Source organism: Pongo pygmaeus, chromosome 3 (assembly GCF_028885625.2).
Source record: "Pongo pygmaeus isolate AG05252 chromosome 3, NHGRI_mPonPyg2-v2.0_pri, whole genome shotgun sequence".
NCBI lineage: Eukaryota > Metazoa > Chordata > Mammalia > Primates > Hominidae > Pongo > Pongo pygmaeus.
In genome coordinates this window covers 155086671-155101463 of record NC_072376.2, presented here as the reverse complement: position 1 = coordinate 155101463, position 14793 = coordinate 155086671, and the positions used below count along the sequence as shown (strand labels likewise).

General features: G+C 34.6%; 1 protein-coding gene across 8 annotated transcripts in view; it reads left to right on the top strand.

Annotated features, from left to right (window-relative positions):
- The window catches only part of INPP4B (inositol polyphosphate-4-phosphatase type II B), an 831569-nt gene that overhangs the window by 797932 nt on the left and 18844 nt on the right, over positions 1–14793 (top strand). Inside the window, exon 25 of one of the 8 annotated variants that reach the window (XM_054486651.1) lies at positions 6403–6463. The exons of the other annotated variants lie outside the window; for them this stretch is intronic. Coding sequence (XP_054342626.1) covers positions 6403–6448 — 46 coding nt within the window. The 3' untranslated portion in view covers positions 6449–6463. Of the gene's footprint in view, positions 1–6402; positions 6464–14793 lie in introns of those variants that run through there. 8 annotated transcript variants of the gene reach the window in all.

Sequence of the window (14793 nt, the reverse complement as noted above, 5' to 3'; positions counted from 1 at the left end):
GGATATTGTTCTTAACTCTGTACTAGCCCTTCAGTTGAGTTTTGTGGTAGATTTTTCAACTGAAGACTCTGCACCTTGAATCTAATATGAAAGCTCTGTGATTCTCCCTGGTATGATGGTGTGATGGTGTGGTGCTGTGATGATGGTGTGGTGGTGTAATAGTGTGATGGTGGGCAAGAGCAGACACACTGGATGCTGTAGGATGTTCCCTTTATGCGCCTGAACTGATTCCACTGCAAGGAGTTATGCTTTTCTGAGTAATTTATACAGAATTACTAGAGCAAGCTTAGATCTCTGTGTTTGAGGAAATAGTCTAACTAAAGTCATTTCAAAGAATCACTTTTGTTTGACAAAGTGAATTTAGCATACTTGCAAGACTTGTGATCCAAATAAAGTAACTGAAATTGAAAAGTAAATTGGAATGAATTTTTTCATATTACTTTTACTTGCTTTGGAGACCAAAGTTACAGATATATATATATGTGTGTGTGTGTGTGTATGTGTGTATATATATATGTATATATGTACATATATGCATTTATATATGACATTTTATATTTTCTATATTAATATATCATGCTATACATTGTATTTAGAACATACAATATATAAAAATTATTTAAATGCTTTTTGCTTAAATCTAATTTGATCATGTTTATAAACCTCATTTTCATTCAAATGACCCGATCATTGTGACTCCTGAGATATATATGTGTATTCTTATGCTATCTTTTCAGCCACTAAATTTAATATTAATTTTAAAATTCCAACATTTCTGTATCTCATTAAAATAAGACAAATTGAGAAAAGAATAGGTATAAATTAACCATTCCCAAATATGTCGGACTATATACTTTGCTTTTTATTTTCATGGGGTAATGAAATGTCACAAGTTTCTGGTAACAGAATAAAATGTTTATTTACACATTAATTGTTATTCTCTTAAAAGTCAATTTTCAAACTCCTTCCATTTCTATGTACTTGTAACTTTTTTTTGCTAATGGTATTTTAAGACTGCAGCATTTGGAAAGGACCTTGGAGATTACCTAGTGACCCTGCCAAGTAAGGCAGGGATTCTTTTTACAACATCCCTGACAGATTGTCAGCTAACCTTTACTTGCACATGTACGGTAGCAGGGAGTTTGTTACTTTGGGTATCAACCCATTCCATTTTTGGACAGCTATATGATTTATAAAACTTATCTTCTTGTTAAGCTGAAATCTGTTAACCCATAACTTCCAATTATTGATCCATTCACCTGCCTGGATCAACCATCACCTTCCTTAGGTCAGCCTGTCAAATATTGGAATATGGTTTCTGTGTTCTGTTTAATTTTTAAAATCCCTTTAGGATGTGAAAGTCGGTCCAACTCCTGCTCTTCCTGAAAGATATTGCTACCATTTCTCAATGCAGTCTTCATTTTAATACTCTTTATAAGTAATTACGAGCAAAATCAAATACCATGTTCTAAATTTAATATGAAGAACACAGAGTAAAATAAGGCAAATGTCTGCCTGTTTTCCCTTTTTCCTTCCAGTTGTACAGTGCTTACTAAGTAGCAAGCACTTTTCTAACTACTTTACAGATATTAATTGCTCTAATTCTAATGGCTGAGACCCCTTGGCAAGGGTAGGTGGTAGGGACTCCAGACAGGCAGGGTGTTATCTGTGAATTAAATCTTCTAACTTGTGCATTAACTCCATGGATTTTTAACCTATGGATTAAGTCTTAAAGAAACAACCACAGAGGGGTTAAATGACATGCAAAAGGCCTTACAGCTAAGACGTGGTGGAACCAGGCCCTCTTACTCTGAGTCCTAGTTTCCAAGAGCCTAGGCTGATAAACTTACATTCATGTCTTTATTCCTGGATCCATAAAATGCATGACCTTTTTAAAGGAACTTTGTCTCACTGTGTAATAAATTTAAAACTGTAATCCTTTATGGTATATATTGTCATCTAGCAAGGTTTCTCCTGAGTTATTCTGGGGTACTTGATACTGTACAATGAAATATAAATGAATACATTTTTATTCTAATTGGCTCTAGCCATCAAGGAAGAACGGTGGCCTAAATGAGCATTATATATTTCCTGTGCTTTAAGAAATGGGGCTGAGTTTTTTGGTAGGATATACTTATACCCAATGATAGCTAATTAATAAATGGTTTTGGGCTCTACAACCAAACACTTATATACATAAGTAAATAAATTTTTAAAGTAGAAATCCCATGGGCCAGTTTCGCTGGGCAGGGTGAGATTCCTGCATTGAAAAATCGTGAAAGGTGCAAAACCAAAAATCAGTCACGTATGTATAGCAAGTAGATATTCTATAACTAATTTGTGGTTAATTATTGAGTTAAGCCAGACCACAAAATCTTAACTAAAATCTTGAAGTAGGTAATTTAACTTGGTTCAAATTCACTTGAGTTTCCTACTAAGTAGCACAATGCTGTCAAAGGGAACAGAATACCAGAAAATAGTTGCAGTTACCCAGAACCAGCTTGTCTTCAAGAAGATCCACCCAGAGTACAGAATTGGAAAGTGAACTGGCAAGTCAGTCCTGAGCTAGCTATATGTTATGCCATTGGTAGAATGGAGCCATGTCTCAAGGGTCTACCTACTGCCCCAAAATTCTTTAGAGCCTATATAGGCTGACCTTGGTTGATTTAGTTGACTATGAGTTGCTTCTTCCAAAAATATGTTATTTTATCCTAGATTATTATTCCACTATGCCAGAATCCATATACCATAAGGAGTGTAAGGTTCTGGACACTCTCTTTTATCAAACAAGTAAGCAATTTTTGAGTGCATATTATTTACCAAGCACAATGCTTTGCGTTGAAGATGCATATATGAATATGTTGTGTTCCTTCTCATGAAAAACCTCAAAATCTACTAAGAGAGAATCACATACAGATACATGATGATAGATTAAGTCTTTTAGGGTATTAAGTACAAACTACTTAATGGAAACAGAATTTCTGCTTTTGGAAACAGAAATAAGGGAGTGATTAAGCAAGTAGGAGGGGTAAGAAAAATATGGGACACTGTCAGGGGCTGCAGGGAGAAAGCAAACTTTAAGCTGGTATTATTACCAGATAGGTAAGTTTAAGAAAGAACACCCTCCACCCACAGGAGACATTGATGATTCTTGTTTTTTAAAAGTTATTGCTTACTCTAGAAATGTCACCATGTTTTGCTGGATGCCTATGACTGGGATGTATTGACAATAAATATTAAAAGTTGATTACTTTATCAAGTTATGTTCTCTGACAAAGTAATGACCTTAAGAAAAACTAGAAAAGTGACTAAATATCCAGGTTTATACGCCCTTATCTCCCTCAACAAACACATTGATTTGGTTTTTAGGTGATTTCTAACCTGCCTGCACTTTTCTGCTTTATAGTTTATCAGACGGCAGCAGGCAAGACTATATTTGGGTGAGAAATCTGTGAAACAAAAACATAATCTTTCCCATTATTTTCAATTTTAGTTGTGACCACCTCTCAATTGTTGTAAACACCATCACCATTCAACCCAATCTCAATCCTTCATTCTTAGAAATAGGGAAAACTGTATTAGAACTAGACATCTTACAACAGATAATAAGTTGATTTTGTCCAAGAATCCTCCTCAACAGGTTTTTAATATTGGATTAAAAATTGGCAGTGACATTTAAAATATTACTTCTGAAAAGTAGAATTTTTAGTTTCCTATTTTGTTTTTAAAAGTCTTGAACCCTTCCCATTTCTGAGTATTTCATTCATAAGTGTTAAATGGTATATGAGAGTGGTATATGAATTCTGCAGTGCCTTAAACGTAATATTGAACTGGAGAGTGTGTGGTCTCTTGTACTACTGTATGTTTTTGGAATAGACAACAGAGTGGACCTGAAATTGCTTCCTCAAAGTTGCTTTCAGGGAAAAAGAAAAAATCAAGCACAATCTGAGAAATAATGGCACAGTAATATTGTGCTGTGTATTTTAAAACCATTTTTGAAAATGAGGAGTTGTGTTTATTTGAGTGAGTCCAAGACACCAGAATTAGTCCTCAATTTCAAGGCTTTTTAATAATATGATCTGATGAAAATGTCAAATCAGTATAAAATATCAAATAATGATTACCCTCAGTTTAAATATTGTGATCGTAAGCTTCTGAAATTTATTAAGATATAATGCACTTATTTATGGAGCAACTAGGTTATGCATGGCCCAAATACAGGATACTGTTAGAGAGAACAGCACTTAGTTCCCCTAGAGGACCTTGACTTGTATGGTATTTTTATATATGATTCTTTAGTATATGGCACATTAGGTAGATAAAATATGTTCTTTGCCCTAAGCTAACTCCAGTGTAGTAGGGGAGGCAAGAAATACAAAATGGAGAAAATGCAAGGCTACATGCTGTGAATGCCATCTGGTTGAATCCAGAAAGTGCAATACATGCTCACAGGAGGAAGCTGACACCCTATGATGCTTTCTTTGCCTGGAGCATTTGAGTTGGGTCTTAAGGAATAGTAGATATAGATATATAGACAGAGAGATAAAATTTTTGCTAAATTGTAGGCACTGTAGATTCTAGAAATGTTTAATAAGCAGAATGGGCACTACACAAAGAGGTAACGGATATGCAGAAAGTTTTAAGGAGTAAAAAAGCAAATTTTGATATAATTTTAGCATGAATAGTTCAAGGAAATAGAATATTACCAGTTCTGGATTTTGTGCCTTCATTGTTTGCCTGTGAATATGTGAGAATATCCATAATCTTTATACACAGGCAAATTAGAAATAGGCTAAACTATTTCTTGTTTAGCCTGTAGGTCTTTGTTTATGTTCATACCAATACCAACTGACCTCTTAATTTCAAGTCCAACACTGGGAGTGTATATGTCAAACTATCTTTTAAAATACCTACTTAGACTTTATCTTTATCATAAGTGAAAATAGATAAATTCAGCTTTATTCTCACATTCCATCACTAACCAACACTGAGGAGGAAGAATAACAAAAACTATTTTAAGAGGCAGCCAATAAAGAACTTGATTATAGGTTACGTTTCTGTAACTTTAGAGTGAAATAAGCAGATAAAATACTGCAGAAAGGAAAGGCTGATGAGTGATTTTTAACATCCTATTAAAATGGAATATTTATTCTTACAAAAGATCGTGTGAAATGTGCTACTACATTTCCTAATTTTTGATTTGTGTGATGAGATATTTATATGTTCCCATCTTCTCCCAGTGTAATTACTTCCATGGTGCCTGTCTTTCTGGAATATGTGTATGCTGCCATCACAAACAGTACAATACTCTAAAATTTAAAAGAAAACTTGTCTCCTTAGCATTTAGCACAAATGACCTCTCAACCATGTGTGGTTCACAGATGAAGGGTGAAAACTCACTAATCAAACAGAGCCTTCAGAGTTCCCAAGCAACCAGGACAAGAGACAAGGTATATTTGAGTTGTAAAATGCAGCTCAAAAGTTGGTGTCTCCCTAATTTACTCTTTTCACTAGTATTGTTCAGATTCCCCAAGGCAACTAGAGGACAGTAGACCTCCAAGTTAATGAATGTACCCTATTATCACCATGGACATCAAGTATTAATGTCATCAACACTTTGCAGATTTAGATTTTCCATTTTAGCCCTTGAGGCTGTTCATTTCCTTGTAAAATATGTGTGTGTTTTTAGGCTTAGCTGCTTCCAGATATTTTTGGCACTTTGTTACCAACCAAAACATCTGACAAGTAGCTTCTTTCTGAGGCCTGAATCTTATGTTGTTCTGGGAATCAAAAGTCCTTGAGGCTGACTTTTTTCATGTTCCTATCACTTACTTCATTAGTGAGATTAAATGTTTCCAGGTACCACAACACCTTGTTATATTTATATAGCCTCTGTTACATAAACCAATGTGCCTAATTCCCTAACCAAAGGTTTCCCTGAAAGTTTAGCATTCAGAAAAGGGAGACAACTGAATATTTTATCTTCTGTAGCTTGAATTCCTTTTTAAGTCAGATTTACTTAAGGTAGCAATGTTTAGAGAGTTCAAGCCTCTCTCACATAAAAGAAAATATTTCAAACTCAGCCTATTCAAATACTAATTTCTTTTGTTTTCGCTATCTTGGTTTGGTTAAAGCAGGGGTTCCCACTCCCCTGGTATCACATCTGTGGCCTGTTAAGAACCAGGTCACACAGCAGGAGGTGAGCAGTGGGTGAGCCAACAAAGCTTCATCTGTATTTACAGCCACAATCTGAGCTCTGCCTCCTGTCAGATCAACACAGACATTCGATTCTCATAGGAATTCAAACCCTATTACAAACTGCACATGCAAGGAATCTAGGCTACGTGCTCCTTATGAAAATCTAATGCCTGATGATCTGTCACTGTCTCCCATCACCCCCAGATGTGACCATCTAGTTGCAGGAAAACAAGCTCAGGGCTGTCACTGATTCCGCATTGTGGTGAGTTGTATAATTATTTTATTATATATTACAATGTAATAGAAATAAAGTACACAATAAATGTAATACACTCGAATCATCCCTAAACCATCACCCCCACCCCCAGGTCAGTGGAAAAATGGTCTTCCATGAAACCAGTTCCTGGTGCCAAAAAGTTTGGGGACTGCTGTGTTAAAGGATCCTTCTAATATTCCATGAACACAATTTTCTGTAAAAAAAAAAAAAAAAAAAAAAAAATTTTAATAGAAAATTGAATAAGATTATACAATGTTGAACAAATGCTATTTAAAACACTTAAGATTTAACCACTTTATGATTACTTATCCTGATGCCCTAGGATATGACGTAGCTATCAAAGTCCTTTGAGTTAACTCAAACATCTGCTTAATTTCATTTTTGTAGTATTTTTAAGAATGTAATGAAAGTTATCTAATTTTAAAGTGCATATAAGAATCACATAAACAATAGGAAATAGTTTTCCTATTTGACAATGACCTGCTTTACTTTATGAATTGGGGATAGATGATTATATTTACCATAGCTTATTCTGCATAAGTTTGAAGTCCATCTGTACCTCAGATTCATGTGAATCACTATAAATGACAAGAATGAGTTCAGTGTTTCCATCTCTTTTTAGGTGGTACTTTTTAGAAATCAGTGATTATCATTAATTAATAAACCATTAATAGTGGTTTATTTAACCATCAAACTTTAATGTATCACATTATTGAAAAGGGTGTTCTTGGTTGTTTTCTCCATGCCAATCAGTTCCATAGTTAGTATTACTTTGGAATTATAAATGCAAAAAGTAGGTCCACAAAAAAATTAATTATTAAAATAGTGACAACATCAGGAATCTTGAAGTTTCAAACTAGTAAGTGGAGTCTAACATACACACATGCACACACAAACATATACACATGTACATACCTGGCCGCTCTTATCTCTTAGTAGGCAATCTTTAGTGAATGATTATAGTTGAAATTGACTGATTTTAAAGCAGCCACACAAGCTGAGTGGAACACATCATTCTGAATAAGTTAACACAGATATAGAGACTTTCATCTATTCTGCTCTTACAGACAGTACATAATAAAGATTAACTGTCCCTTATGTGTATTGTTATCTCCATCTCCCAAATACTCGATGCCCAACAATGCCATTAGCTGTCAGTGGATGTATTTAAGCATGATATAGGAATCTTTTGTGACTGACTATCCAGTCTCCTGTGAGCACAGCACTAGTCCTAGCAATTGATCAGAAAATATTAAAATAAATGTTGTAGACCCAGTCCAGTCAATCAGATACCCACAATTAAGTCAGTTCACAAGAAAAAAAAAATGGGACCCTCTGGACTATCTTTGGAATTATCTCACTTTTATATTATTGTGTGTATGTGGTGAACTATCTGAAATGCTGTTTTCAGCTCCAATGGCAATCATTCTCCCTATCATCATGAAGCATCTTTTCTCTAAGCAGCACAATAAGGATAGCAAAACCCATTTCAGTCTCAATTTAAGTTTAATTCCCAGGTGGAACTTGAAATGAGGCTGTAACGAACTTGAACTTGCAGCAGTGATTATCTCATACATGCATATAAAAGTGTTCAGATACAGTAGTGGTGTTTCCAGATGCTAAAGTCACTTCTTCAGAAACAGGTTAAAAAAAAAATTAGGGTGTTGTGGTTGGGCATATTGTTGCATTGAGCGTGGGGCAGCCAGCCAGGTTTTATTTTACTTTATACTTAACAGAGATTGACAGAGCAGCATACAGTATGATCAGAGAATTTTTTAAATGACCTGTATAAAAATATTTCCTTCAGAAGTTTCCAAGTGAATGTATAAAACAGCAATGTTATCCAAAGACAATACATGAAGGTGAGAGTTGATTAGAATTATAAAATAAAAAACAGAGCAGATCTCCCCAGTGTCCTAAGAATTGCCTAAAACCATTTGGGCTTTTAAGAAAACAAACTCATTCCTTTAGCTGTCGTATTTTATTCTAAAACAAACACTAAATTATATTTTGTGAGCAAGAATGATATATTCAAGTGCGAACAGATTAGGCCTCAAGCGGATTAGAGAATGGTCACTGGAGTCTATGTCACCGATAAAAATCAGCCCAAGAAATCAAGGAATACCTGAATTGGGGTTCTTATTGTAACATTCTTGCTCTCTGGTAGAGGTTAGCAATTAGCACCTTACTATCCTCCCACAGTTTTCTAGGTCTAGTTTATCGTTCATGGTTTCTTGGAGAAAAATTGGGAGATTCAGGTTAATTTTGAGTGAAACTCTCTGGCATATCTAAAGTATTTTCTGAGAAAGTGGGCCATGACTACAGGTACAATTTTAACTTTTCTCTGTGTGGAAATGTGGTAGCCATCCTTGGGACCTAGGACTAAGTCAGGATGACAATTTTTCCCAACAAAACAATGACACTAGCACCAATATCACCAATGTTTGTTTATAAAATACATGTTTCCTTTCTGTTAATGACACAATGTTATCATCCACTTAATGTTTTTGGTAGATCCAGCCTCACCACCACCTCTCTTCAGGTTCTCTCTCCTCATTGCCTTCTGGAAGCCTTGACTTTGTATTAGCTTTCCAAATACTTATCTGATCTGTGCACCAGCTGCTTAAGAACAGTTCAGTGGCCTGTCATACAGTTCTCCATCTCCCTCTCCTTTCCCTTCTCCACAATTTTTGTCCTCCCAGCCAACCCTCCAGGTCCTTGAAGTCACTGTCTTTTTCACACGCGGTCCCTGTTGGCCGTGTCCTTTCCCCTTCTCTGCCTAATAAACTCCCACATCTCTGTGAAGTCTCTCCCAGACAATACCTCTTCTGTGGCAGTTCATTGTTCCTTTGTCTATGCTTGAATGTCACTGTACAGACATTCATCTCTACAGTGATGTTTTAATTCATCTGTACAGAGTGATGTTTTAATATTGATTTGGGTATCATTTCCCCCTTTAGTCTTTGAGCCCTGAAGGCTGGAACTTTATCTTTCCAGCATCTAGTACAGTGCCTGGTACATGATGAATGAAGAGTTAGTTAGTTAGAAACTAAGAGGTAGAATTCGACAAGCAAATATAGAATTGCTGAAGTAGAATAGACTGTAGGCTTATAGAGAGTACCTAGGCCAATTCTCCCAAATACCATTTTAGTAAGTCAAGTTTAAGTAAGTACACACCACTAGTCAGAGCACCAAGCTCAGAACCCACTTCCCCAGTGTGTCCTGCTACTGTTCTTTTCTTTGCATAAATATGGTTCCCATTTGCCAAATCCCATCATTTTTAATGCATTTCCCCAAAGGGGAAAAAAGGCTTACATTTCATCAACAAAGTTCTTACACTTGTTAAAAAGCTCTAAAATGACTACACAAAAATCTGGGGGAAATTATTTGTACATGTCTTGTCTGTTGGAAATGCTCTATGTCTGTAAATGTTTCCAAAAGTGTAATATACAATACTTATTTAGCACAGCAAAATTGATGTCATGTTTTTTAGAAATACATCTGAAGAATAATAAAAATGGTTTAACACAAAAGAATATGGGTTATACTTCAGGTAGCAATTTTTGGGCAAATTTTAAGTAATTCTTAGGGAATAAATAAGCTAGTTTAATAAAAAGAGCAATAGCATTTCTCTTTAGAAATTATTATGCATGTTAATTTATTCTACATCTAATCTCTTTAATTTTCATTATCTAATTTATAAGACATGGAGTATTTAAAGTTATTAAAGGTATAAATATTTGGACAATTTGTGAGGTCATTTTGTAAAATAGTTGAAAGGTATTTAAATATAATGGTAGTCTGATAAAAATAGTTTATTCTTGATCAAAAAAGACCTGAGTGTTGGTTCTAAGGAAGTCAGAACATTTTATTTCAGTCTAATGTGTCATTTTATACTTTTTGCAAAGTAAAACCATCAAAGAAAAATGAAGAGATGAGAAGAGTGTTATTACCTTTACTTGTAATTATAAGGAATCCACATTGCTTTCTTGTAATGATAGGTTCTGGACCCACAGATTTTTAGGAGAACCCTAGATTTCATCCTTTTCCAAGTGAAAAAACTGAAACATTTATTTAGGTTAAAAATCAAAACAAAATGATATCTAAATGTATGCATACAAGAATAATACACTTTTGTAAGAATTATTTAGACAGTTGAATTAATCTTCTGCTTAGCTTTGTGACCCACCACGATAGTGGTATATGGATATCAATTTAGGTAAATGGTTTATTTTCTAATTAGTTGGTGGCTTTAAACGTCTTTTAAAACCCTTGTAGAGCAACACCACTGATGTTAAATATGTGTACCAAGAGAAAATTATTTTTAATCTATATTGCCTTAGAATATCACAACATACATTATATATATGACTTTTTTATGTATTTAAAGTGAATAAAAAATAGATGTACATTTCAAAAACTTAATTATAAAGCAAAAACCGATGAAACCACCACCCAAGTCCAAGAAATAGCATGTTGCTAGCTCCCAGAAGTCTCATTTAGATATTAAAGTCTTAGGAAAACTCTGCCATAAAAGAACTTAACTTTTGTTAACCCAGCATCTAGTATTCTATAACAATACTGATGGAATACTATATAGGAAAGTCTGTCTTAGAAAACTAGGCAATTTAAGCACTATGAATTTTAGCCAGTAGATAAAATAATGGTATTATGTTCAAAACAATGTTTAATGAAAGTATTCAATGTGTTCTTGACTGTAGTATCTTTTTGAGGATTAATGTTCTTTTATAAACGTGCTTGTTTGTGGAGGAGTAGAGGGAGAAGAGAGAAACCCATATATTTATTTTAACTTACACAAATATGCAACTTGTCTAGTTTAGTTTACATATCTCAACACAGAAGAACATGTATTATACTCAATCAGGTAGCAATTTCTAGAGAAATTTTAAATAATTCCTAGGGAATAAATAAGTTTCGAAGTCATTGTGTACGTTAATAATTTATTCTGCAGATAATCTCTTTAATAATTATCTGTATGTAATTAAATCTATGCGTTCCTCATCAGCTGATGAGTGGTTGGTTGTATCTGTGGACCCAGAGGGCTGGCTGTAAGGGACTTGAGCATCTCCAGATTTTGTTATCCATGGTGGTCCATCCTGGAGCCAATCCACCTGTAGGTAGCAAGGGATGATGGTATTTAACGTATGCCAGACACGCTAAAGATACTGTACATGTTCACGTTTTTTTGTGTGTATACAAATTTAACTTTCACATTAATCTACTAATGATGATATTATCATCCCTATTTTAAATATTACAAAACGAATATTTACCAAAGTATAGCTCATCTAAATAACACAGGTAGGGAGAGAATAAACCCGATTCAGACCTAGGATTGTCTGAGTCCCCAGTAAATAAGCACTACACTATAAGCCTGTATACAATGGAGTTGAGAATCCCATAATATATATAGAATCACTATGTGCTGTGTACAGTGCTATCTACTGAAAATTTCTAAAAACCTGATATTTATAGAATTATAAGAATCCACTAGCTAATAATCTTTTTTGTTTTTAATTATTCTTTTCATTGAAATACTTCTTATTAGAAAAATGTTAAAGTAATGAGGCAGCTAATTCTTCTTTTACCAGAATGACATCCTTTTGGTTACAATCCCCTAAAACAAAAGGATAAGAAACCTGGTAAATTTTAGCTACAGATTTCTACATAAGCATGTTTTAGATAACTATTTATTAGATTAAGTTTGGAATCTCATTTGTACTAAAGTCAATTCTTCCCTATCCCCTAGCCAACTTCTTGGCAGCAGTTTTCAGTGAATTATTTGCTTGTATTTAGAAAAAATGAATTGAAAAAATAAAACTATTTGAGCCATGTGATGTGGGAGCCTAACAAACAATGGTAATTCATCACCTGATGAAAAGTCATAAAATCAGCTTCCAATATCATCAATGGTATTTTACGTGGATATGAACATAGGCCTTTAGTTGATTGTTTTGTGATTTTGAGTAATGAGATATGGTGTCTGAATTGCCTTTCATATTTCTTGCTACTTTGTATTTTAATGTATCTTACAAATTGCCATTTATTAATTTTGTCACAAAATGAATTTCTGCTTATTGATAGATTCATCTTTCTGGAAAGAAATACGTTTAGTGCCCACCACATAATGACAAAACTCACATTTTAGTCAAGTGTATCTATTGTACCAAGTCTTGAGTACGAATCGTAGGTTATATGGTTAGTTTTATTTCTTATATTTCTTCATTCTTTTTTTCTTCCTACAGAATTTGACATACACAACATACACTTCTTGATGCAGTCGCAACTACTTACTATTATTGTTGCTTTTTTAAATCTATTTTTTTCCTATCCCTTTACAGTTTTACTTCCAAACCACCAGTCCGCTTAACCTATACAGTCATAGATAACTACTTGCTTGTCAAAGCCAATAATGTAAAAAGCAACCTTATTTGTATTAGGTTTCTATTTCTCAGCTCAAGTCATAAATAGACCTCTTTAAGGAAAAGTAATTATTGCATAACTTCTTTCAGGCATAAATTATCTTTATTATGTTTCTTGTAGATATACAAACATAAAACCAGACATAAACTTCCTATGTCTTTAGTTTTCATGTAACTATAAGCCAAAACAAATGTACAAATTTACATAGAACAAAACCAACAAAATTTGAGCTAGCAGAATTCATATACTTTGACATGATACTCTTTTGCTGAAACTAAAATACATGCAACAACAGGTCAGATTGCCTGTTTTCTGTGCTATATGATGATAGGATTCTTCCATTACATTCTTCCCTGTGCTATATGATGATAGGATTCTTCCATTACACTTTTTTTAATTTCTGTAAAAAATGCTTTCTGGTAACATGTGCTATAATTTTGGTTTGCTGGCCAAAACTTCCAAAACTTCATGAGTGCAGTAAGCCAGCTTCTCTTATTCTGTCACTGCCCATGGTGATAGCATCTCAAAGTTGTTGACAATGTAATTGCAAACAATGATGTAAGTCTTAATTACTAGTCTGTTGCCCAAAATTCTGCCATTTCTTCCCCCTCGATGTGTCCTTTGGCATTGACACGTTCTGCCACCCTGGTCCTATTTTATTTGCCTCACACCTTGATTATTTCAATATTCTTTGCAATAGTCTCACTGGCTTTTCTGCTTCCAACTGCTCTGCTTCAATCTACCATGCACAGTATTTTCAAGCTAATATTTTAAATCCAAGTATATCATATATAATCCTATGATCTTGCAATAGCTTTTCTTTACCAGCTCTCAAGCTGCTTTTGCCTCTGCTGGTTACCCACCTCATCTGCTCATCCCTTTATCAGAGCACACCTCTCTGTTTCTCTCCCCGACTTATCGTTCACCCTTAGTTCACATAAATACTTGCCCCTTCCAACTTACATAGCAAATATGTAACACACAAACATAACAAACCTTTGCCTCTCTTTCTTTCTTTTTCTCTCTTTTTTAATGCTGTCATCTTTCACCAGATGCCCTTCTTCCATCCTTCCATGTAAATCCTGCTGGGACAATAGGTAACATCACAAGTCACCCTAAGCCTAAGCCCACTCCGATAACTCTTTAGGTTCAGAACATATATTTCATTTACAGAGAATACTACCTATTACTCTCTAATTATGCTGAGTATTGAGCTGTCCTACATATTCTGTAAGGCCATGTGTGCAAGTACTATAATCTGCAGAGTTTCTCGTGCAATGGAGAATGTAGGAAAAAAGTATAGCACAGTTGTTAAGAGCACAGACTTAGGTGTCAGAAGGAACTGGATTCAAATTCTATCTCTACCTCATATTACCCGTGAGTTTGGACATAGTACCTAATATCTCTGAGTTTTCCAATTTGCAGAATGGATCTTTGTACCTACTTCACAGGAGTGGTATGAAAGCTAAAGGTGACCACTGGGGTGAAGTGATCAGCATTTGTGAAACAGTCAGTGCTTAATACATAGTAACTTTTATGATTGACTTTTTATGAATTTAGTTGATGCTTTTGAATGAGTGTTAATTTCCTTTCTTCTGTATCCCGGAATTCTTAGTGGCTTATAAGTTGGTGCAACAGCAGCCACAGTGTCAGGTTCAGAAAGGCTAATTTCATCCTATAATTATCTAGGAAAAGGAACGAAAATACTATGGGGATTGCTGGGGAATAGAGAGATTTTGTTTCATATCTGTGCTATCTCTGTCTCTGCTCCCATGCAATCCCTGGGAGTATTTCTGCACAGGAATGTCTCAAGATATATAAAACCTGAAAAGTACGAAACCAGCTCTTTCCTCTCTGTTACAGATGGGGCATGA